Source organism: Leopardus geoffroyi, chromosome A1 (assembly GCF_018350155.1).
Source record: "Leopardus geoffroyi isolate Oge1 chromosome A1, O.geoffroyi_Oge1_pat1.0, whole genome shotgun sequence".
Classification (NCBI taxonomy): Eukaryota; Metazoa; Chordata; class Mammalia; order Carnivora; family Felidae; genus Leopardus; species Leopardus geoffroyi.
This window is the reverse complement of record NC_059326.1, coordinates 139859271-139886230: the sequence shown is the minus strand read 5'-3', so window position 1 is coordinate 139886230 and position 26960 is coordinate 139859271. Positions and strand designations below refer to the sequence as shown.

The 26960-nt window shown below is 41.1% G+C and overlaps 1 protein-coding gene across 1 annotated transcript in view; it reads right to left on the bottom strand.

Annotated features, from left to right (window-relative positions):
• The window catches only part of ANKDD1B (ankyrin repeat and death domain containing 1B), a 65116-nt gene that overhangs the window by 29221 nt on the left and 8935 nt on the right, over positions 1-26960 (bottom strand). The window contains exons 2-7 of the mRNA XM_045495943.1: positions 25199-25302; positions 22093-22191; positions 11795-11893; positions 11591-11695; positions 2613-2711; positions 1753-1851 (exon numbers count right to left, since the gene is read on the bottom strand). Of these exons, the coding sequence (XP_045351899.1) occupies positions 1753-1851; positions 2613-2711; positions 11591-11695; positions 11795-11893; positions 22093-22191; positions 25199-25302 (605 nt within the window). The remainder of the gene's footprint in view (positions 1-1752; positions 1852-2612; positions 2712-11590; positions 11696-11794; positions 11894-22092; positions 22192-25198; positions 25303-26960) is intronic.

The window sequence follows — 26960 nt, the reverse complement described above, 5'->3', positions numbered from 1 at the left end:
AAACTGAGGCTAAGAGGGGCTATGTGCTGAGCCCAAGATCACGTACCTAGAAGAGCGACGGAGCCAGGACCTGACCCACACAGTCAGAGCCCTGCTTTCAATCTCTGGGTGCCCAGATCCGGGGATGCATGGGACTAGCCTGGTGGGCTTCTCTGGTCCAAAGGGAATACAGACTTGGCCCAGGCATCACATATACTCCCTTTCATAGCCTTCCCTTTCCATTAGGTTACCCACGGTTGCTAGTTTTACGGTCAAAAGCCACCAATACTAAGTCCCATCTTGTTTTATCTGAGATCAGGATGCATCTCACAATCTTAGTCAACCAGGTAGTATATGTGATGCTGTCACTGCTTGTCATGTGTATGAAATCAGAATGGGTGTTGGCTTAAATCTCAGAAACCATATAGGGTAACCTTAAAGAAATGTTGCATTGCAAGCACCTTTGAAGGCACAGAGGACCGTATTTTGTTTGAAAAAGCAAGGACATCAAGACTGAGTAAGAATCAAGCTCAGTGTGAAGTTTACGAACCAACTTATTTATTTGTTCCTTTATATGTGTATAATAAAAAATCTAAGGTAAACATCTAAGAAACTCTTTCCGTAAGTATAAACTATTCTAAAGGACAAAAAAGCTGCTTGTTTGTGTCACTGTTTAATTGGCAGCATTATCTTTTCTTAGTGTTACATAAAATAATGATATACCTCACAATCATCGATGTCTTCAATGATTATATTACCTCTTAGAGTATTTGTCAGAGAGGTATTAAGTTTAGAATTTATCAGAACGTTAAACTATGAAGTCCAAGAGGACTCCATTCACCTGAGTTTCCAAAGAGCCAGTCCAAAAATCATTGACCCAAAGGTTTAAAGTGACCACCTAGAGCAGATCTGCCTCCCTGGCACAACTTCTCCACTTAAGCCTATGCCCAGTTTCTATCTCCCTACCCTCCACTGAACCCCAGATAGTTTCTATCTCCCCACTGCTCCCCACCTGAATGTCTGCCCCCCTCCCAGGTGCCTCATCACAAACCCATTCAAAACCCTTGTTACTGATCTCACCCACATACTCTGCCCTGTGCTCACAGCTTAGGGGGGGCACCCCACCCTCCCAGTAGTCCAAACCAGTGAGTCAGGTATCAGAAAGTCTTCTCTCTCCCTAATTCTGGTCACAAATCCTGTGGCCTCTGCCTCCTCCTATTGCTTCATCCTATTTGCTCCTTGTAAGTGCCCTGGTGACAGGTTTTCCATAGTTCTTGCTTCAGCAATTTCCACTGTCACCTGACTGGGGTCCCCACCTCCAGCCTCTGCAGGCACCAAGCCCCCACTTCAAACCACTGGGACAGTCACAGACCTGTAACCAACACAGAGCTCATTCCTCTCTGCTGCTTACCACCCTTCAAGGTCTCCACTATCTTCAAGTCAAAGCCAAGGTTTCCTGCTGAGCACAGCCTTTCTGTATCTCTATGCCTTGGCCCTCTCAGCTCCCACCTTTTTGAATGCCCTTCTTGCCCTTAGACTTTTAGAATAAGAATACATACTCTCTCCAGAATAGAGTACATATTCAACAAATATTTTTTGAGTCAATGGGTAAATAAATGAATGGACTAATGAATGGGATACTTTAGAGAAAAAAGAAGGAATCTTGTAACACTCTGTGGCACTAACATCTTTGTTTTCCTCCCATGAAAGCCATTCCTCCCACCCTTCCACTTTTGAATCTTGTGCCCACCCCTAACGAGCACCTTCACATACCTCATTGATCTCATTTATTTCTTGCTGCTGGGTTAGCAGCACATGGACCGCAGGACTGTGACCATGCTTTGCTGCAAGGTGCAGGGCAGTATTTCCCTCCTGCAACAGAGACAAACTCACCATAGAGTCCGCTGCACTGAGCAACATGACCCTCCGATGGTCAGGACTGTAATGAGGTTTCTGAGGGGTTTCATTTCGGTTAAAGCTGTGGTCCAGAGTGTGGGCCACATTATCCACAGTTTCAAGTGAAATTTATAATTTTTTACAGCTTCAAATGAAAAGACATAGTTGATCCAACAAGTGGGAAAACACCATCCATGCCCCTTCTTCTACCTTTGCTGCTAATTTGGTAACAAAAGGTGAAACAATAACAGCAATTCACATAACCTATGTGAAGATAAACTGGTGAAAAATTTCTGGGAGATAGTTTTAGCAATGTATACCAAACAATTTAATGTGTAGAACTTTTGAGCCCACAATTCTATGTATACATATGAATTTCTCCTAAGAAAATAATCAAAGATGTGAATATAGATATGGGTGTCTATCAGGGTTTCCCTCCCCAGTCAGGTAAGACTGACTCTTCAGCAGACCTCAAGGGACAAAGAGAGAGCACTGGAATTGACAGTGGAAAAAATCCATGTAATCTATTGGTTCAAAAACATTTATTGGGTGAAAATTGGCAATCTGAATGATCCACTGCCAAAGTGGGTTCATTTCATCTGGATATTCCATTATTCTGACTGTAGTAACAAGTGAACAAGTCTATTCCTGACCAAAATGCCATCACCAAATCTATATACCAGCTGTCACCACCCCCTTTCTTTCACTCTCAGCAAAGAAATAAAAGTCCAACTCACCTTGTCTTTTTCTGAAGTATGTAGATTAAGGAAGATAAGTTTTTCTATCATTTCAATGTGGCCCCTCTCAGCTGCCCAAAGAAATGGTTTTCTTCCGTTCTGAAAATAAATCACAAACCTCCAGTGTTTATTACACATTTATTGAATAAGCAAGACAACAGAGAGAGGCAGAGCACAAGCAGGGAAGAGGAAGAGAGGGAGACACAGAATCCGAAGCAGGCTCCAGGCTCCGAGCCGTCAGCACAGAGCTCGACATAAGGCTTGAACCCATGAATCATGAGACCATGACCTGAGCTGAAGTTGGACGCTTAACCAACTGAGCCATCCATCAGATGGTGCTCTATCTAACTCCAGATATTTTAAAGGAGAAAGAAAAGATAGTTGGGGGGTGGGGGGGAATGGAGGCAGAAGTATTTTCTTCATTTAAAGAAAATACTCATGAGGGTGCCTGGGTAGTTCAGTCGGTTAAGTAACCTACTCTTGATTTCCACTCGGATCATGATCTCATGGTTCATGGGATCAAGTCCCATATCAGGCTCTGTGCTGACAGCACAAAGCCTGTTTGGGATTCTCTCTCTTTCCCTCTCTCTCTGCCCCTCCCCTGGTCACACGTGTTCCCTCTCTCTCAAAATAAATAAATAAACTTTAAAAAAATAAAGAAAACACAAATTGGCTTGCTGTGTTATTAACCAAAGGCTTAGAAAAATGTCTGAAATGTGAAAAACAAGATACAAGCCTCTTTATAAGAAGGTTCCTGAATCTGAATCTGAGATTTGTTATCTGATCTGCTAATGCAGGGTAATCAAAGATCATGGAGACTGTTAACTTGAGATAACAGCAAATGATTCCTCTATAACCGGGAAAAAAAGGAAAAATGTTGAAATAATAAATGGCAAAACAAAATGTCCATGAGGATCAGCCCTATGGAGCTCACCATTCACACATATATGGAAGTTGGAGAAATAAAATGCTGCCAAAAAGTTCACCTAATTCATTATTCTTGAGCCAGACCTGTTTGCCAGTGAGGCCTACATCCCCAAGCTTCTATGCTGGAAGGCCTGACTCTCATTGTCATTCTCATAAAGTCACTAAGGAAGGGCAAAGAGAAGGAACAGAGACTGCTTCGGCCCCTAGTCTTCTGTTAGCAAGTTAGACCCCTAAATGAAAAGAATTTAGTCTTGAGCCATGAACATTTTGGAAATGACAGACCAAAAATTATTGAATCTAGGTTATTCAAATATATGCAAATGGAGACAAAAGAGAAAGGTTCATATAAAAAAAATTACAAAAAGAGATGTGAGAGACATGATTATACACTACATGAAAATATTTAGTCACGTACCTTTATAAATTATTCATTCATTTATTCCACAATTACTGAGCATCTATGAATACACCAGATATTGTGCTCACCCATAGAGTGGCTGGGATGAAAGATACACTGCCCCATCCTCAAGAAGCTCAGAATCCAACAGGGAAAATGGACACATGAACAAGCAATGATAATGAAATATAGGAATTGAACCCTGGTGACACGCGGGGGTACTTAACTCAGCATGAATGTGTGCTTGTGGGTGGGGAGACAGGTGACAAGAAATGAAGAAGGCAGCCTTTTAAGTTCATGAATGCACTGGGATGGAAGAAAAGAGCACTGGTGACGTTTCCTGCCCATCATCTTTTCCTCTAGAAGGCCTGTGGTCTATTTTTGTGGAGCTGTTAATTACAGGCTCCTGCCTCTTCCACAATATATCCCTTGGTCACACTGTTTGGTTCAGGTATGGTCACATGCCACGCCAGGCCAATCAGGGTCAACCGTGGGATTATTTTTCTGCGCATTCTATTTGTAGTCTAGAATCAGCAGCAGCTAAGCCATCAGCAGTCCTCCCTGTTACCTGATGAGGACAATTTGCCTAAGAATAAAGCCAGCACAGTGGAGAGCAGAGCTGGAAATGGAAAAAGAGACAAGAGCCCTGTTGACATCATTTGCGCTGCTGGATTCAGACATAACTAAAATTGCCTGTGCCTAAAGTGTCTAACTGGATGAGTCAATAAATTCCTTTTTTTTTTTCCCTTTAAGTAGTTGGAGTTGAGCTGCTGTCACCCCTCACTAGCAGGGCTTCCTTAAAGCAACTGCCCTATCTCAAAGATTTATGAGAATGACTTCAATGCCCACCAGAGGGTCTTTTTGGCTTCAATTAAAGATTTCAGAATAACGGAATTATCACCGGCCACATCTGACACCATTTTACTCTGAAGATATAGGACACAAACCACAGCTGGCCAAGGTCAGCCATTCCTCTTCATACCATGTCCCTACAGAGTTGTCCAGGAGCTGCTGCCTTTGGCCCCCCAGGTGATAGCTCAGTTGCAAGGTGACAAATCTACATTGGACAGGCATTGGAGCCACCCTGTCTAGAAGGATGGTGCCCCACAGAAATAAATACCCCAAGCATAGCTTCCAGATCCCCACAAGGGATGTGCTCCATTAGTTGTCATTACAGTCAGGGAAGCCCAAACCCAAAATATGGCTTCCCCCTGGTGATGATAGTGCATCTGTAGTTCCTCCAAGTCCAGATGCAATTTGCCAATTAGGGGTCATTTTTATCATAAACAACGCTAACCTTGTTTGCAGTGACACAGAGCTAGAAAGTTAACTAACGTTTAAATTCTCAGGCAAAAGGGGTGCCTGGGTGGCTCAGTCGGTTAAGCGGCTGACTTTGGCTCAGGTCATGATCTCGCGGTCCGTGAGTTCGAGCCCCGCGTCGGGCTCTGTGCTGACCGCTCAGAGCCTGGAGCCTGTTTTGGATTCTGTGTCTCCCTTTCTCTGACCCTCCCCCGCTCATGCTCTGTCTCTCTCTGTCTGAAAAATAAACGTTAAAAAAAAATTTAAATTCTCAGGCAGAAGCAAAAGGGGTCTTATTAGCCCTTTACCCACAGAAACTGTAAATGATACATGAGGGTGTTATGTCCCAAAGTAGACATTTACTGCTTTTACGTCTATGTTTCTTCTAGTAACAGCAGGTTCATTTTCCTTTTGAGAACTTCCCCACTTATACAGACACCATTTATCCATTTAGTGCTGTCAACTGCCAGGTTTCACCCGCCACATGAAGTGATCACTTTAACCCACGCTGGTCACAGTGATTGGTCCAGGATTAGGCAGATGATTCAAGCAGGGCCGAAGAGAGTTGTTTCTGAGATTTATATATGCACATGTATTTTTTTCCTAAAGTTTATTTATTTTGAGAGAGTGTGTACACATGCATGCACAAGCAGGAGAGGGGCAAAGAGAGAGAGGGAGTGAGAGAATTCCAAGCAGGCTTTGTGCTGTCAGCACTGAGCTTGACATGGGCCTTGAACTCACGAACTGTGAGATCATGACTTGAGCTGAAATCAAGAGTAGGATGCTTAAATGACTGAGCCATCCAGGCACCCTATATATGATCATTTAATGAGAGAAGTTTTCTTTCTTATGAATAAAAATCCATAAGAATATCCCTAAGAATATCTTGAAACTGCTAGCAGCCATCTTTCCCACCTTGTGGAGAGTACCAATAATGCCAGCAGAGACAATCGAGAGTTGGAGAGGGAGAAAAAAAAAAAAGGGGGGCTGGGTCCAGCCGTGTCTGAAGCCATTCAGATACACCCTCCAACTTTTTAGTTAGGAATAAATAAATTACCACTATTGCTTAATCTAGATTAAACTGGATTTTTATCACTCATCGCAGAAAGAAGTCTCACAGATACATATTTAGTAGTATGGGAACGAATACTACTAGAAGTACCAGGGGTCCGTTGAACTTTAAAAAGGCCTTACTCTTACCCTTGGCTAATACAAAGGCTTCCATTTCTGCATGGCTAAACAAAGTGACAGAGGACCCACCCACAAAGAAAGCCTAGTCTGGGAAGAAATGGGAGGTTATCAGAGTTGAAACATTTTTCCTCACCAAGAAAACAGCTATTACTTTCAACTTTGGATGCCCTTTAAAAATGTGATTATCAACGGGAAAAAAAATGTGAACGTGAAATTACACAAAATAAGGGCATTTAAAGTAATCTATATTTTAGAAATGTATCAAAAGGCAGCATAAATAAGGAAGAAGTGACAGTAAAATGAGATATAAATCTTTTCTCTCTTCTTAGTACAAGTTATTAGGAAAAATAAGAACTTTAAAAATACTTGTTTTTTTTCCTGTTTAAATACTGTTTCTTACCATGTCTCATTTCATTTTTTACCCATCCAATCCTTTTAAAATGATGTTCAAGTTGACCTCTATGCAGTGCAGCCTCACAGGACTCCTGCCCACTTGCAAGGCAGGGAGATTTTTCAGTCAGGGCAATGGAATAGTGGTGTCAGAGCCCCAAGCTGCAGACAAATCACAATGCCTCCCCAGCTCAGGATGCTGATTGCCTTCCTTAATTAATGAGCATAAGAAGGGGCTAGAATTCCTTTTTCCTTTATTAACACAATGTATATTTAACCTAACATGTTTTAATTCAATGCATTTAAATTGTTTGCATGTGAACAGATCTAAGGGGTTAAAATTGTTAATTTGAAATTATTTTGAGGGCACCTGGGTGGCTGTCAGTTAAGCTTCCGACGGGCTCAGGTCATGATCTCATGGTCCATGAGTTCAAGCCCCGCGTCAGGCTCTGCACTAACAGCTCAGAGCCTGGAGCCTGCTTTGGATTTCGTGGCTCCCTCTCTCTCTCCAACCCCCACCCCCACCTTCTCATGCTCTGTCTCTCTCTTTCTCAACAAATAAATAAACATTAAAAATTTTTTTGAAATTATTTTTCATTTTGAAGTTTACTACCAGGATTATCAAATTTGACAAGTTACCAAACTAAACAAAGATTTCATAAACAGCCATTCAATAGGCACCTGAAGTCCAAACTGACTCTTCTTGCCCATAGAGATCCCAGAGGTGGTGCCCTGGAGAGCCTCTGAGAGGAGGCCAGGGAGGACCCAGCACAAAGTCCTCCAGTGCCTTGTGTGTAGGTCTACACCCCATGGAAACTCTCCTCATCCTGGGACCCTCACAACAGAACCCCAACATAAAGAAAACACCAGGAGATTCCTTAATAACTAGAGATTGGAGAGGGAAAAGTAAGTTGCCATGAAGTAAAAACTAATGAAGGAGCAGTGTGTTAAATATGCAGTCATGGACCTAGGGTGGGTAGGATGAGCTCTCCCCTTGCACACTGGAACCCTTAAATATTGGCCTCAGGTCCGTACAAGAAAATCTATCTTTTCAAATCCTCTCATGCTCATTATTCCCAACACTCCAAAATGGGACGCTTCTTTGCATTTTGACCTCTAAAGACTTCCTATATTCATTTGAACCAATGGAAGTTCCCATTAAGTATGCAGCTGAAACCAACCTTACATTGTACCACCAAACTCTTAGATTCAACAACTATGCATATACTCTAAAGCCATTCCTTTCTGTGTCCCTGCTCCACTCCAAACATTTTGAGTGCTTATTTTTGACCACTAGATGGAAGTTTACACGTAGATTCAGAACATCTACACTACTTCACCCAAAACTTCTCCCGGCTGCTCTACTCTCTCTCCCCTGGAGAGGACACATGATTTCCCAAGCTATGGACCTGAAAGAAACCTCAAAGTATTTTCCATGTCTTCCATCTCTCCCATCCCCACCCACACTTTCCTGGGCCTAGTGACATCCCTTTTATTAATAAAGACCGCCTCCCTATAAGGCTTTCCTTGTTAGCTTTTGGAGTTCCCTCTGGGCTAGAGAAAACAATCTTACTAATACTGGTCAGGTAAACAGGCTCTCAATCACATTCTGCCGATAAGAAAGTAGGCAAGAGGGCCAGCTATGAGGGTGAAGCAGTTTTTTCTATCAAATCCATTCAATGAGTTCCACAATACTTTTAAGTAAACACAGATGGAAAATCCAAAGATGAATTAATAGATCCTGAGCTCCTGATCCCAGTTCATACTGGATTTTACCAACATCCTTGAACCCCACTCACAGATCTCAGAAAAAGAGTAGACTTTGTCTTTTGCATTGATCCACTTAGGTTTCTTTAAAACTAAAATTGGATTCAGAGATTCCTTTCCCCCAAATGAGCCAGTGGAGTATTTATTTGTTCATTCCTCGTATGTCTCTGAATCCATCTTAATTTTAAGATCTCTCAGTGGGGGGTGGGGGGCACCTTGATGGCTCAGTCAATTGAGTGTCAGACTTCAGCTCAGGTCATGATCTTGCAGCTCGTGGGTTCTGTGCTGACAGCTTAGAGCCTGGAGCCTGATATGGATTCTGTCTCCCTCTCTCTCTACCCCATCCCCACTCACGCTCTTTCTCTCTCAAAAATAAATAAACATTTAAAATTTTTTTAAAAAAGATCTCTCAGTTGGACATGTGGTTCTGCACAGTCTGCTGCCAGGGCTCCCCAGTCTTTTTCCCACCAGACAGAGGAGGAGGAAGAGGGGTGGGACAGGACAACCCCAGAGCCAGCTACAGAGATGGTGGGCAAGAGGGCTGCTGGCCAGCAGAAGTTCCAGATGTGAAGGCTCCCCACAAACCTGCTTTGGTCCTTGAGTCCCTTCAGCCTATTGATCCTCCCATACACAGCTGTCTCCTGTCAAAGCAGCTGGAGCCCACTGAAAAGGAAGACCGTCATGTGTCTCATAGATACCAAATATCTGCTGAATGGAATTGAGTGGAATTCATTCACAGGTCACATCCCTACCTAGCATCAATCAAACCAGAATGATCTAATGTCCACACTGTGACACTAGATGCTATCTATGATTATGATTTTGAGGAAATCAGACAATGCATTTTGCCCTATGATTACTGTTATAACAACTACATTTAGTGAGCACTTACCAGGTACCAGACTCTTTGCTAAGTGTTTTATAGTCATTAACTCATTTAAACATCTCAACAGTGGCTGTTCCAATACTGCTACATAAGAATGGCTTAGGGGTGGTATCTGATTAGAAAAGGGTGGTAGAATGGCTTACAGTGAAGTTCAATGGCATAGGCATTTTTTACATAAAATTGAGGAAATGTCAATACTCTATATCAAACCATAGAGGTATTGCCTCCCCAATTATCCCTTGTAGATACCGAGGCTTTCAGCAGTCAGAGAACTTGCTTAAAACCGTATAACTAATACATGCCCAGACCACACCCCATGTCTGTCTGCCTCCAAGCTGTAAATGTACAGATGCTCAGTCATACTCAGAGGAAGTAAAAGGAACTTATAGACTTCATTTGAACAAATTACCGTTGTTGTTGTTGTTGTTTTTAAGACTGGAGTCAGACAAGAATGTGAACGTTTTTTTACAAGAGGTGAAATGAGGTATTACTGATTAATTTATGGAGAGACTTTTATGGAGACTATTGTAGGCACAGTGAAAAAGAGGTCCCATTTGAAATCAAAACTTCAATCTCACAGGGTATACTCCTTTATGAAAGAGGCCTAGAAGAAGATATTCCAGGGAAAAGACAGTTCGTGACACAGGAGGAATGTCCACAGTCATCTGAGAAGAGAGATAGGACAGCATGGTGACTGAGGTCAGCGAGAACCTGAATTCAAATTCTGGCTCTCACTGTCCAACTCTGGGATATGGATGAGGTACTCCGCATTTTTGAGCCTCAAATTCATCACCTTCAAAAATAAGCAAAATTTGGGGCGCCTGGGTGGCGCAGTTGGTTAAGCGTCCGACTTCAGCCAGGTCACGATCTCGCGGTCCGTGAGTTCGAGCCCCGCGTCAGGCTCTGGGCTGATGGCTCGGAGCCTGGAGCCTGTTTCCGATTCTGTGTCTCCCTCTCTCTCTGCCCCTCCCCCGTTCATGCTCTGTCTCTCTCTGTCCCAAAAATAAATAAACGTTGAAAAAAAAAATAAAAAAAAAAAATAAGCAAAATTTGCGGCACCTGGCTCGCTCAGTTGGTTAAGCATCTGACTTTGGCTCAGGTCATGATCTCAGAGTTTGTGAGTTCAAGCCCCACATACAGCTTTGTGCTGACAGCTCAGAGTCTTGAGCCAGTTTCAGATTCTGCATCTCGCTCTCTCTGTCCCCGCCCCAACCCCACCCCCCCACCCCCCTCCCCCTGCTCTGTCTCTCTCTCCTGCAAAAATAAACAAACATTTAAAAAAAAAAAGCAAAATCCAGGGCACCTGGGCAGCTCAGCCAGTTAAGTGTCCGACTTCAGCTCAGGTCATCATCTCACAGTTTGTGAGTTTGAGCCCCATGTCAAGTTCTGTGCTGACAGCACGGGGGCTGGAGCCTGCTTCAGATTCTGTGTCTCCCTCTCTCTCTGCCCCTCCCCCATTTGCATTCTCTCTCAAAAATAAATAAACATTAAAAAAATTAAAAATAAGCAAAATCCTGCTGTATAGGATTATTATGGGAATTAACAGGAGAATTCATTCATTTAGCAAAGATTTGTTAAACCATATACACCAGGCCCTAAACTTCTCAATGAAATAATGTAAGTAAATAGCTTTCCTTTGTACCTAGCACACCAATAAATACTCAACAGGTGGTAGCTGTTATTATTATATATCTACACATGAAAAGAAAAGGAATGTAGACAAGTACAGTAAAATTGCATTATATTCCATGGCTCATTACTACATACACTTGGGCCAAATACACTCCAAAAAGGCCAAGCATAATGTAGTAAAATGAAAGCATAAATTCTAAATATAAAATAGGGTGGATCTGTCTACACCCAACCAGGATGAGAGAGTAAAGGGGGAAAAAAGAACTTAGCGGCTTCCTCAATACTTCATCCTCCCCACGTGCAGATGCCAGGGTCACCACCAACACCAACACTTCTCATCTATTCTGCCGTCTGCCAGAGTGACGGAGGAGCTGGGTACAGGGCCAGGTCTGTCTGTGCTGGCTGCTTTGGCAGCTCTAGGAGGAGTAGGAAGAAAGAGGAAGGTAGGTGGACGTGTACACGGGACCTATCCTACCAGAGCAAACATACCTCATCAGGCTGGTTCAGGTCCTTCAAGTGCAGATCTTGAATGAGGTACTCCACAATGCGTACATTATTGTTCTGAGCTGCAAAGTGGAGGGCATTCATTCCATCCTGAAGAGAGCCAAGGTAAGGGACATAAAACAATCTTAAGACTTCCCCAACACACATTGGTACAGTGAGGACTATTTTCAGGAGTGACCCACATCCCACCTGATTCTTGGCTCTCTGGTCTGCTCCAGCTCTAACCAGCATGAGCATGATCTCAAGACTTCCAGACCAGGCTGCAAGGTGAATTACTGTCAAGCCGTGCTTCCCCAAGAAGAGAAAAGAGAAGTGTCACTTGGATGAGCCACAACACATTATTTCAGTCAACAAAGACCAAGTTAATACTGAAATGTTGAAAATGAAGAAATAGGGAGAAAATTTAATATTCAGTAAATGTAATATTTCAATTCTATGGGGGAGAGGAATACATTTTAAATGGTGCAAGGACAAGTGGTTCTCCATAGGGAAAAAAATAAAATCAAATCCTGTATCATATTATACACGTAAAAAAGCACACAAAAAGTACTAGAAGAAAATCTAGACTGTAAGACACAGTGTCTTGATCTACAAGTTACAAAAGGAAAGACTGATGAAATCAATAAATAGATTTTTCAAAATGTATCTTAATAAACATAAGTGGTTACTTTCTCTAATACATGAAGCCTCTTACAAATCAACAAGAAGAAGGCAATTAAACCAATTGAAAAAGTGTACCCAGAAAAAGGTGCTCTCTTAAGGTATTAGTGGAAATGAACCACTTTAGTTTCAGCAATTCGGCAGCATCTACTGAAATTTTAAATTCAACAAGCAATTCTACTGGGAATCTATCCCTTGAAAATGAGTTTTAGGACCTAATGTTATATAAACAAGGATATTAACTGTAACCCTCAAAAATGAGAGCAAAGGGGGGCGCCTGGGTGGCTCAGTCGGTTGAGCGTCCGACTTCGGCCAGGTCACGATCTCGCGATCCGTGAGTTTGAGCCCCGCGTCGGGCTCTGGGCTGTTGGCTCGGAGCCTGGAGCCTGCTTCCGACTCTGTGTCTCCCTCTCTCTCTGCCCCTCCCCCATTCATGCTGTCTCTCTCTGTCTCAAAAATAAATAAACATTAAAAAAAAATTTAAAAAAAATGAGAGCAAAGGTAAATGTCCATTAGTAATAGGAATGCTAACACATTAGGGAACAGTGACACCACATCAAGCAGCCATAAAAAATAATGAGTTGGAGGGGCACTGGGGTGGCTCAGTGGGTTAAGCATTTGACTGTCAATTTTAGCTCAGGTCATGATCTCAGGTTCATGAGAGTGAGCCCCACATTGGGCTCTGTGTTGACAGTGTGGAGCCTGCTTGGTATTCTCTCTCTCCCTCTCTCCCTCTCTCCCTCTCTCTGTCTCTCTCTCTCCCTCCCTCCCTCCTCTTTCTCTCAAAAATAAATAAATATTTTAAAAAGGTGGGTACATAGGTAGTAGATGCTCAATACCTAGATGGATATGGTTATGAGTATGAGGAAAAGTACAGATATAAACACACATACTCTGCATTGTTAAATGTAGTCACTGGAGAAGGAGTATGTACACAAAAAAGAAAAAAACAGAGAAGACTGAAGTTATAAAAAGAATCCCAATATATATACCTTATTTGAAATATTTTCTCCGTATAAAATAATATAGGTGCATATGTGCATGAAACAGACTATCAGAGACTTTATCAGGAACCTTTAGGGATGCTATAGGCAGTTAGACTCATATACTCAATGCGTAGGAGAAAAGTGTGAAAGGAAATAGCTAACAGTTAATATTGGCTATCTCAGTCGGATAAAGGGTTAGTATCCAAAATCTATAAAGAACTTATCAAACTCAACACCTGAAAACCAAATAATCCAGTAAGAAATCGGCAAAAGGCATGAACAGACATTTTTCCAAAGAAGACATCCAGATGGCTAAGAGACACATGAAAAGATGCTCAACATCCCTCATCATCAGGGAAATATAAATCAAAACCACAGTGAGATACCACCTCATACCTCTCAGAATGCTAAAATTAACTCAGAAACAACAGATGTTGTTGAGGATGTGGAAAAAAAGAGGAACACTTTTGCACTGCTGGTGGGAATTAAACTGGTACAGCCACTCTGGAAAACAGTATGAAGTTTCCTCAAAAAATTAAAAATAGAGCTACCCTATGACCCAACAATTGTACTACTAGGTATTTATCCAAAGGATCAAAAATGCTGACTCAAAGGGCACACACATCCCAATGTTCATAGCAGCACTATCAACAATATCCAAATTATGGAAAGAGCCCAAATGTCCATCAACTGATGAATGTATGAGGAAGATGTGGTCTCTGTGCGTGTCTGTGTGTGTGAATGTGTATATAAATACACACCATGCATGTATATCTATAGACACATGCGCGTGCGCGCGCGCACACACACACACACACACACACACACACACACACACGGAATATTACACAGCAAACAAAAAGAATGAAATCTTGCTATGTGCAACAAAGTGGATGGAACTAGAAGCTATTATGCTAAGCAAAATAAGTCAGAAAAAGAGAAATAGCCTATGGTTTCACTCATATGTGGAATTTAAAAAACACAATTGTAACCTAAGGATAAGATGTGTGGCCCCGATGCTAAGAGCTCCAGGTTCGAAGTGGGTGGCATCCCCGAATCTTGGGAACAGGCACACTAGATGAATGGAGGATCTAGATGTAAACAAAGAATCCCAGGTGGAGGTGGTACTTTGGGGATAATGATAGGCATCAGCTCTCCGAGCTTCTTATCGATGGGAAGCTCTTCCTGTGCAAATATTCCCCAGGGGAAGTTATTGACCTTCTTGCTTACGACCAGACTGGTGCTAAGGCCAGATTGTCACTGACTCTGGGCCTCCTACACTTTACAGGCATTCTGTGCAACTGTGAGTGTAATCCATGACGCATGCTCACAAACTGCCCTAGGCATGTCAGTTTTGTGTCACAAGACATAGTATTATGAACTTTTCTATGGGGAAATTTACATCTGTGAGTAGTGATTCTTTGCCTGTGAGGAATGATGACTCCACCTGGAATTTATGGCTTCAGAAGTTCCTGTTGTTGGCAGTTTAAATTCCCGACTCTTGGATTTTATGATTAGTGCTTGAAATCTCTGAGTGTTGCCTGCTTTGAAATTAAGCATGACCTCTTAGGAAAAAAAGAGCTCCTATCAAAATGTGATTCATCTTCTATAAAAAATATTTCTGACCTCTTTTTTGGTCATGTAGAAAATGGATTTAGCATTAATGAATATAGAGCATTCATGTGTAGAGAAAGGTAATTGAGGAGTGGAATTGTATTCAGGGCACATTTTGTGAAGAACCTCAACTAGTTATTGTACATCATTGTTCCTTGGGAAAAAGAGTGCAGAAATTGGTAAGCATTTTTTTCATACTGGAATTACAAATATTTAAATAGACTAACTCACCGCGTAGTGTGACAGCTGAAATGTAAATTTTATAAAGTACGTACATTTAAAACAAGGCTTATCAACAGTGGCACTATGACATTTTGGCCAGGTGATTTTTTGTTGTGGAGGGCTGTCTGAGATTATAGGATGTTCTGCAGTTATCTCTGGCTTCTACCCATTAAATGCCAATATCTCCCCTCAGCCACGGCAATTAAAAGTATCTCCAAACATCTCCAAGTATTTCCTGGGAACAAAATTGACAACGCCCCCCCTCCAAGTTGAGAACCACTAATTTAGAGTTACACTTCAATAATACGGGACTTCCTTTTTCATTTCTCCACACCTGTACTTTCCTAAGAAGAGAATACATTAACGTAATTTCTGGGGCAGCCAAAATAAATGCCAAAAGGCTTATGCTCTTTACAAATGGAGGTGCCCCCGCAGACCCTCATTCCTTGTTTATTTACTCATATTGTATACATCTAGCAAACTGGTTTCCTAGGTTACAAACACAGTTGATTACAAGATCCAAATAAGATGTGTGAGAAGACTTAGTTTTATTTATTTTTTTTTAATTTTTTTTTTTTACATTGATTTATTTTTGAGAAACAGAGTGAGACAAAGTGTGAGTGGGGAAGGGGCAGAGAGAGAAGGAGACACAGAATCTGAAGCAGGCTCCAGGCTCTGAGCAAGCGGTCAGCACAGAGCCTGATGCGGGGCTCGAACTCACAAACTGTGAAATCATGACCTGAGCCGAAGTCGGACGCTCAACCGACTGAGCCACCCAGGCACCCCATGAGAAGACTTAGTTTTAGAAGGCACTTTAACAGAGTAATAGATGATTTTTTGCCATGGATAAAAGGAAACAGAAAAGCAGACATATTAACTTATAGATAAGGAACCTGAAAGTGAGCATTAACTAGATCACAGCACTTGAAAGTACCAGAACCAGCATTGGAGGTCAGTTTCTTCTGATTTTACATATCATACTCATAACGTTTGCTCTATATTACTTGTCTAACTTGGGGCCTAGAATGCAGGTCCCAGTTTTCCTAGTTCAGCACCCTCCATTCCACCTTCCTGAAACAGCCAATTTTTAATTTTTTTAGTTTTTTTAAAAAAATTGTTAATATCTATTTATTTTTGAGAGAGAGACAGAGCATGGGTGGGGGAGGGGCAGAGAGAGGGAGACACAGAATCCAAAGCAGGCTGCAGGCTCTGAGCTGTCAGCACAGAGCTGGATGCAGGGCTCAAACCCACAAACCGTGAGATCATGACCTGAGCAGAAGTTGGATGCTTAACCAACTGAGCCACCGGGATGCCCCTATTTTTTTGGTTTTAAATGGAACTTTTATTTTTATTTTTCCTCATGTATTTATTTTTAATTTTTAATTTTTTAAACTTTATTTAAATCCAAGTTAGTTAACAGTCAAAAGACTGTACACCCTCAAAGCAGGGACTGTGTGTCTTGCCAATGCTTCCTGAAACAATTACCTGGGAATCTTGTTAAATCACAGATTCTGATTCAGGAGGTCAGGGGTGGGTCTGATTCTGCATTTCAAGCTCCCAGGAAATACAAGTGTTTCCGTCCCAGGACTACACTTAGGAGTAATAAGAACTTAAATGGTGTTGAATTCCCAGCAGTTGGCATTGAGACTTACCCACAGCAGGCAATGAATAAATACTGATGGGGAAGGGGTTTGATTTTTGGCTCTTTGCAAACAGGTGTTAGAGCTTAGAAGACACAGCTGCCAAATCAAACTCAGGGGTCATCACCCAAATAAAGAGACGGCCAGGTTTGACCAAACACAGCACTGCTTGAATCATAAAAGAATTTTATTGGTTATGTACTAATGCCACTGTGAATAATTAAGTTAGTTACAGAAATATTTTTTTTTTCAACGTTTATTTATTTTCGGGACAGAGAGAGACAGAGCATGAACGGGGGAGGGGCAGAGAGAGAGGGAAACACAGAATCGGAAACAGGCTCCAGGCTCTGAGCCATCATCCCAGAGCCTGACGCGGGGCTCGAACTCACGGACCGCGAGATCGTGACCTGGCTGAAGTCGGACGCTTAACCGACTGCGCCACCCAGGCGCCCCTACAGAAATATTAAACTTAGTGAAACTTTCAAGGTGGACTACAGAGAGACATCAGAAATACATACACACACACTCTCACAAGGCCAAGTTACAAAAAGCTGATGTTAGCTTCCAAATGTACATTTGGAAAAGCCTCAAAGAGAATAACTTGGTAAAATATCTCTTCAACATTTCAGGAACAAGTGACTTATACTCTGACAGAAACAAGCAGTGTATTTAATATATTAGAAACACAGCAATCCTCAGACATGCTTTTTTTTTTTTTTTCTTTAATTTTTTTTTCAACGTTTATTTATTTTTAGGACAGAGAGAGACAGAGCATGAACGGGGGAGGGGCAGAGAGAGAGGGAGACACAGAATCGGAAACAGGCTCCAGGCTCTGAGCCATCAGCCCAGAGCCCGATGCGGGGCTCGAACTCACGGACCGCGAGATCGTGACCTGGCTGAAGTCGGACGCTTAACCGACTGCGCCACCCAGGCGCCCCAGACATGCTTTTTAAAGGAAAAGATGCTGTCAACCTGGGCAATGGATGCATAAATGTTTATTGTACAATTCTTTCCCCTTTTATAGTACATTAAAGATTTGGGGTTATGGTCCTGGGTAGAATGGAGTAAGTATACTGCTCCTGGTCTCTCTCACCAAATGTGACCAAAATCTCCAGAAAGAGTGCATGGCACAGCTATTTGAGGACTCTGGGAAGCAAATAATAGCAAGTAGATTGGGGAAGTAAACCAAAACTCAAAATATAAACAATGAGGGTTTTCTGATTTGTTTTGTTTTTGTTTTCCTTCCATACCTTCCAGGTTGAACTCAAGGCAGTGCAAGTCACAGAAATGTGTCCTGGGCACAGACACAAAGAGCTCAAAAAAAAAAAAAAAAACAAAAAACAAAAAAACCCTCTTTCTGGTCTACGGAGCAGAAGGGGGATCCTGCAAGAAAGAGAAAGTAGGGGAAATACTGTTTCTTTTTTCTGTTCTGGCTCTGCTGTACACAAGCCTCCTTCCCAAAGCTGGAACCCTGTGGTAGAAGAGGTAGCAGTTGCAGGGACTGGGAAAGCACCTAAAACTGACCGAGAAACTGTGGTCAGAAGAGCAGGTAGGGTGGTGACTCATGTTGCTTGTTCTCCTCCCTTAGTTGCAGAGGCAGACCTAATTGTGGGAAGCACAGAGCAGAGCTGAGAGACTACATACACCCTCAACTTTCTAGTCAGGACACCAAGAAAAGGGGGAGAGGGGCCCTGGAGCTGAGAAAAGTGGGGGTGATGATTCCAGAGAGGGGGAAGCTCAAGAAAGTGAGCCCATAAAGATGTGTGTGTGGCCGCACCTGACCCTTACATGGACCTGACCCTAAGCAGCATGCCAAAGGCCTGGAATGGTGAACTATGGGGCAGACCACTGCACAGGTCTCAGAATGGGCCCTGGATGGTACATATGCAGGAAAGGTCCAAAGTACTGAAAATTGAAGTGACACTGGTGTCAAATGATGAGGAAATGGGTCCTCCATATGCAAGAAAAAAACAAGAATCTTGACCTATTCCTCATACCTTATAATTAACTCAAAATGGACAATAGATCAATTTTGTTTTTAGTTTTTTAATTTTTATTTTTTTAAAGATTTTATTCCTAAGTCATCTCTTCACCCAGTGTGGAGCTCGAACTCACAAACCCAAGATCAAGAGTCCAATGCTCCACCAACTGAACCAGCCAGGTGCCCAAAAATGGACAACAGATCTAAATGTAAAACACACAGCTATAAAAATTTTAGAAGAAAAAAATATGAGAAAATCTTTATGACCTTAAGTTAGGCAAGTCATTCTTGGTGGTTTTTTAATTATAGGTAAACTATACTTCATCAAAATTAAAAACTTTTGCTCTGTAAAAAAATGTGGGAAAATATTTGTAGATCACATATCAACCAAAGGACTTGTATCCAGAATATATAAATAACTCTCAAAACTGAACAATAAGAAAGCAAAAAACCCAATTTAAAAAATATATTCAAAATATTTGAATAGACACATAATCAAAGAAAATATACAAATAGTAAATAACACAAGAAAGATGCTCACTATCATTAGTCATTAAAACCACAATGTGATGCCAATACATATTTATTAGAAAGGCTAATTAAGAAGGGGCGCTTGGGTGCTCAGTCGGTTAAGCGTCTGACTCTATTTTGGCTCAGGTCTTGATCTCACGGTTCTTTAGTTGGAGGCCTGCAGCGAGCTCTGTGCTGACAGTGCAGAGTCTGCTTGAGATTCTCTCTCTCCCTCTCTCTCTTCCCCTTCCCTGCATGCTCTGTCTCTCTCTCTCTCAAATATAAATAAATAAACTAAAAAAAGGAATTCTAACATTAAGGGGAAAAAAAAGAAAATGCCAAGTGCTGATGAGGTTGTGGAACAAATGGAATTCTGCTACACTGCTGGCGGGAATGAAAGGTACAGACACTATAAAACGGTCTGGCAGCTTCTTGTATACAGCTTACTATACGACCCAGTAACCTCACTCCCAGAGATTTATAATGGACAAATGAATACTTTTGCCTACATAAAACCTGCACATGAATGTTGATAGCAGTTTTATTCGTTTTGTTGTTGTTGTTTGGGAAAACATTTATATTTAGATTCAGCCAGTTGGACTCAATTTAGATGATTCCAATTTTGTTGGCAACATCCAAAGCATCATAGTTAGAAGCCAGTCGAACATATGCCCTCTTCTCTCCATCAGGCCTGATCAGTGTGTTGATCTCGGCCATGACAATGTCGTACTTTCTTCACGTCCTGTTTGATCTGGTGCTTGTTGGCCTTGAATCCACAATGAACACAAGTGTGTTGTTGTCTTCTGTTTTCTTCATGGCTGACTCAGTCAGGGGGAACTTGATGATGGCACAACGGTCAAGCTTGTTTCTCCTGGGGGCAGTGTTTCAAGGATATTTGTGGGGCCTTCAGAGACGCAGTGTCTTGGGCCATCAGAAGGTAGATGACATGTGGAAATTCTTTTTTGTGTGTGACTGTGGATGCCTTTCCGCATCACATTTTTTTTGGTTTTCAAAGCCTTTGCTTCGGCTGCAGCTTTGGGAAGGGCAAGAGCTTCCTTCTTTGCCTTTGGTGCCATCTTCATGAAACCAATAGCAGCTTTATTTGTAATAGTCAAAAACTGGTAACAACTCCTTCAGTGGGTGAATGCATGAATAAACTGTGGTACGTCCATACACTGGAATACTAGTCAGAATAAAAAAGGAGGAACTATTGATATATACAACATGAATGAATCGAAGATTTTGCTGAGTGAAAGAAGCCAGTGTCAGAATGTTATATACTACATGATATAATTTATAAGACATTCTCAAAAAGGCAAAATTATAGAGATGGACAAGACATCAGTGGTTGCCAGGGTAAGGGAGGGTTTGACTACAAAAAGGCAGCATGAGAAATTTTCTGGGTGAGGCAACTGTTCTGTATTTTGATTATGGTAGTGATTACATGAATCTATACATGCATTCAAATTCATAGAACTTTACACAAAAAAGAAAGTAATTGCATAGTCAATTTAAAAATTAAAATAAAAATTTATTGTATCAAGGTTTCAATGTCAAAATAAGAATAGATGCTTGGCAATTAGGTCTATTACCAAAACATCTTTTGCAGGCTAACTAACACTACAAAATAATAAACAACTTCCAGATCCTAACAACACGTTCCTCAAGTACCATAACCTAATCTAACTTACTACCCTCACATAATTGGAGTGCTTTCAGTGCCAATTTTTAGTAAGAGGTACTTCTTCACTGTGATTCTGTTACATATCAATCAACTTGCCCACCAATATCAGACTAATAAAATAGAGAAGGATGTGCCTCACTGGTAAAACAAACAGAAACTTTTATCATTATCAAGTCTAGGCCATGTCTATGCCAACAAAACCAACAAGATGATGTGACTTCATTCATTCATCTTCCAAAGATTTACCAAGCTCATACTAAACCCAGGCCCTGTGAGAATAAAAGTAAGTAAGTGCTGAGTCTACCCTCCAAGGAGTCAATCAACACAGAAAATAGAATGGCTCTATGAAAACCTTCTCAACAGTTGAAGAACCACAGAGCATTTGATTAACTAAAAACCAAGAACTATGATCCATTGGATTCTAATAACCAAGGCTATCATCTTTCTCTGCAACTGGAGATGATAAACATGATGTTGGGTATATCCAGCCCAGGTGGTTTTCCTCGTGCCATGGTAAAGTATTAAGTGAAGTTGGGAAAAGTAGGTGGAAATCCTCAGGGTGGATTTTGATATCTAGGCAGACAAATAGTTAAGCTGATTTGTGGCTAACATCATGGTCTCTGGAACCAAGTAAAGCAAGTTCAAATCCTGCCTCTACACCTTCTTAGACGTTAATTCTTTGGGCAAGATATTTAACCTCTCTGTGTCTTACACTCTTCATATGAAAACTGTGTATGATAGTAACACTTTTTCACAAGGCTGGAGGCACTAAATATCAAAGTCCTAAGACGGGTGCCTAGCATATAGTACCTATTTAATAAGCTTTGCTTATCAGAGTTCACAGAGCACAGTCAAGATTTTAAGTCTCTGAGGCTAGTTAGCTTCTGTCTTCTACATCCCAAATTATACTCTGGTCAACTTATCTTATTCTTAAAAATGCATATTACTGGCCATAAGGTCAATATGGGAAAATAAGTAAAACCTAAGTCCTACAGGTAATGGGTAAGCAATTTAGTTACCAAATACAAAGAGTACACAATGTGTATATTCTCTACAGAGATCTTTCCAAAGTGAAAACTGCATTTGGAAATATTCTGGACATATGTGAAAAAAAGATAACTGAAGTGACCAGGTTTTCCCCATACACTGGTCATGCTCCAATCCATTCTACCAAAGGAAGATGAACTTACCTTATCAGCAACATCCACCCTGGCCTTGCGATTAAGCAAGAAATCCACCGAGGATAAATGATTCGCCCCCACCGCAAAATGCAGGGCTGTGCGGTTCATCTGAGGAAACGTAATTTGTGTTTTCAGTCATCTGATTGTTATTTGTCCTCTTTATGATTCCTGTTTTTCAAACAGCCATAATTTTGTATCTTATATTTGCAATGCATAACTCGTCATTGATTTTAATAGTATAATGGAGTTCAATAAAAAAGTAAAACTTGTGGGGGGCCTGAGTGGCTCAGTTGGTTGAGCACTGGTTAAGGTCATGATCTCACAGTCTATGAGTTCGAGACCCACATTGGGCTCTGTGCTGTCAGCACAGGGCCTGCCTCAGATCCTCTGTCCCTCTCTCTCTCTGTCCCTCCCCTACTCTCAAAAATAATAAACATTTTCTTAAAAAAGCAAAAGTATTTTTCCCTGTATTCAATTATTAAAAAAAAATTTTTAATGTTTATTTATTTTTGACAGAGAGACAGAACATGAGCAGGGGAGGGGTAGAGAGAGAGGGAGACACAGAATCCGAAGCAGGCTCCAGTCTCTGAGCTGCCAGCACAGAGCCTGATGCAGGGCTTGAACTCACATTCATGAGATCATGACCTGAGCCGAAGTCGGATGCTCAACCAACTGTGCCACCCAGGCGCCCCTCCCTATATGCAATTATTAACAACAGTAATTTTTTTCTGGTTAGGATACATTGATAATGCAAAACAAAAATTTTCCTAGGTGTTCAATCGTATATGCTCTTTCTTCTGAAATTTTTTGATCTATAAATTTTACTGAAACAAACTGCTTCAGAATAAAAGAAAGAAGAGAATGAATGAATGAATGAATCAATGAAAGATGCAGACACAGAAAAAGAAAGCTATAACTATCTTTTGTTTCAAAGAAAAGCCAAGAAGGCAATCCTGGGATTTTCATAGTTGATTGTGTTTCAGACAATGGATGTTAAGCATGCATGTAAAACACAGATCTTATTTCCTATACTCTAGGCACTGTTTTTGCATCCAAAGAAGGTGCCTGCGCATGGATTTACTCCTTTGTTTCAAATAAATTATTGCAAAAATTAAGTATCTGATATCCTTGGTAGCTAAGCTGATGATAAATTAAGTTTGACAAAACATGAGTTATCGTGACACTGTCTGCAATCTAGAGCTGTGTTCTAGTATGTCAAGCCAAAACAGCATCCAAGATAATTCAATAAAACCACTTACATGTATTTCTTCATCTCTATTGTCACAGATTTTAAGCAACTCTACAAACAACCATATCAACAATTTGCTGTAAGTGGGACTAAAAGACATGTCATTAGAAAGTATAATACAGGGCACCTGGGTGGCTCAGTTGGTTAAGTGTCCGACTCTTGGTTTTGGCTAAAGTCATGATCTCACAGTTGGTGAGATTGAGCCCCGCGTCAGACTCTGTGCTGATAGTGTGGAGTCTGCTTGGGATTCTCTCACTCATTCTCTCTCTGCCTCTCCCCTGCTTGTGCACATGCGCAGGTATATACTCTCTCACTCTCAAAATAAATAAATAAACTTAAAAAAAAGTAATACAATTCATCAAGAGGTCATGATAATTTGCTATGCTGACTGTAAGTTAAGGTGCTCTAGGTTGTGCCCTAAATGATGCTTCATTTAGCATTAAATCTCTCTAAATACTTTAATATAAAAATATGGTTTAAAATATCATAAAGTCTTATGTGAAAAAAATTTTAATTATTATGAAAGTACATTAAAGAATCTATTCCCTGCTACTTGGAAAAATGATTATTGCTTTACTTACTCAACAATTTATGTAGATATTACTTTCAAAGGCCCTTGCTTTTCTTTTCACTCCCTTCCCTTCCTTCTTTCCTAATTCTTCTTCTTTTTTTTTTTTTTTTTTTGGTTTTTGTTTTTGTTTGGTTCCTAAAATTGTTACGCTTCAAAACTCTATTTTTCTACTCTTTCTAGGATGTCTATGGACAATAAATACTAAATACAACCATAACGCATCAGACACACACATGCACACAGTATATACACAGACATATGAATTTCCATATACAAGCAAACATATACCTCTCACATACACACATGCACAACTGGTAAACATCCTTCCACTGCGTATGATACATGACCTCAATTCTTATGATCTCACTGCCTGGGACAGATCCAGCTTTTGTGGAACCTAAACTCTACACTCTTCAGGGAGCCCTCTTTAAAGCCAGTCAGAGAGCTGAATTGATGGCAGTTAAAGTTTCTTACTTTTTCAGATTAAAAAAAAAAACATATATCCATGAGAACACATTGCCAGAGCCCTCCCCAGTACCTTGGAAGGGGTCTGTACAAGAAGGGACCCTAAAGCTTATGCTTCATTTAGCATTAAATCCACCTCTGCTATCCCCTTGAACCACTTGCACTAATTGTCCTAAGTAATTAACACAGCCCCCACTTTGATAAACCTTGCCTTGAAAAGCTGTCAGGAAATCTCTATAAAACCAAGCAGTAGGAAATCCAGTATTTCTGGCAGTGGACTTCTCTCCTAAACCCAAGTACTTGAAGAACAATTAAGAGCCAGGTTTTAGAAAAGGCTCCAGTGCCCAACATGCAAATGCACTGTACTTCTACAGCAATAAAATACAAAGCCATGCTCTCCCTTAGATTTTAAATTTGCAGGACTGAACAACAAAGGGAATCTCTGGAGAGAAACCAATGATGAACTGTGTAGCAAAAGATGTTCTGCCTTTCCAGAATGTATGAGGCCAGTGATCCACAGGCTACAATCCAGGACCAAGTCCAGGCCCATAACCCTGACAACTGGCTTTACTGCCCACCCACAGATTTTGCACAGATGCACACAAAGACTCTGTATATTTCCCCTCTGATAAGATACATTAAAAGACTCAGAACCTATCCCACGGCTTGATTCCACCTTTAGCTTAAACATTCTGGAATTACCACCGAAGGAGCTAGCCCACACCTCATCCGCCACAATCATTTCAATTGTTATTATTATTTAAATTGCACTGTATAAATCCAAGCCACCCTTAGAGTAGTCACTTGTCACATCTGTGACTTGTACTCACATTGTTCACAGCATTAATGTTAACCTTCTTTTCAAACAGCTTCTCCATAAGATCCAAATTATTGCTTTTTGCAGCATTCTGAAAGCTTCTCTCATTTGGCAGTACTGAAAGCAAGCAAGCAAAGCATGACTGAAGAATTTAAGGAGGACGAAGGAAAAAAGCAAACCTCACGCAAACCTGGTAACTTTAAATAAAAACAGCCTTCACCCTTTCACATTCTACTATTCTGGACATGAGAACTTTGTATCAATATTTTGCAAAGCTGTATTATCAAGACTCCACTTTGTGCTCACAATGCAAGTATTTTCACACCCTTAAAAATATTTCCTGGTCCCAAACAAAACATCATTCCCAAGGACCACCCTGAAGTCAGCAATGTGGTCTCTGCCTCTAGGAGGTCGGAGTGTGGCCACAGACTTTGTTTCGTTTTGTTTTGTTTTAATAAAATGTTTGTAAAAGATGAGACAGACAGGAGCCCAAATGCTCCATACAAGGTTACAGAGATAAAATTGTCTGCAGAAGCCTGTGCAGATGCCAGGCCAGCAGAAAAAAATCCTTAAAATGCAGCACATCACATAAATATACACAAAGTCTAAAAGGGATGAACATGTTTCATTTATATAAAAAGAGATTCACACCTACTATAAACACTACATATCACACACATAATACACACTCAGGTGGCAGGTTTTATTAACTAGCCTAGGGAAGATTTCAGAATTTATTAAGTTTTTTTTTTATGCTCTCTCATTGTTTCTTTTTTTTTTTTTATGTTTATTTTTGAAAGAGAGAGAGGGAGAGGGAGAGGGAGAGGGAGAGAGAGAGAGAGAGAGAATAAGGGGGGGAGGGGCAGAGAGATGGGGACAGAGGATCCAAAGCGGGCTCTGCGCTGATGGAAGTGAGCCCTATGTAGGGCTCAAACTTACAAACTGCAAGATCATGACCTAAGAGGAAGTCAGAGGCTCAATCAACTGAGCCACCCAGGCACCCCAGTTTTTTTAATGTAGGGGAACTGGAGGGCTCTCAGGGGACAACCCCAATACTGGGGGATAAAGTCACAATTAATAATATGAAAAATGATATCAAGAATGAATGATATGAAATCAGCAATAGACCATCTCTAAAAAAAAAGAACTCTGGAGGAGGTTTTGTGGATGTGTTGCGAAGTAGTTTCATAATAATAATAACAACAACACAATTTGACAAAGACTTAAAAAAATTTTTTTTTAATATTATTTATTTTTGAGAGACAGAGACAGAGAGCAAGTGGGAGAGGGGCAGAGAGAGAGGGAGACAAAGAATCTGAAGCAGGCTCCAGGCTCCGAGCTGTCAACACAGAGCCCAATGCAGGACTCAAACCCATGAACCACAAGCTCATGATCTGAGCCGAAGTTGGATGCTCAAGCAACTGAGTTACCCAGGCACCCCTGTCAAAGACTCTTTAGAGTACTACCAAATCTAATCAAAGACTAGGAGTATCTTCATGGGAGAAACACGCATTCATTTTATCACCTGGATCCCCCTCTTCCTTTCTACTCTGCCTGTTGTCCCCACTCTAAGTAACTTCAACATCCACACAGATGACAAATCTGACCCTGACTCTTTCACTTACAATAATCTTTCCATCCACCTGATCTCAGTCACCCATTTTTCAGGGTCATACTCTTGACATCATCATCAGAAACCACATTACCTCTGACATCTTCAAGAAACTCATTATCTGACCACCACCTCATCCATCCACCTCACCTGCTCTACTTCT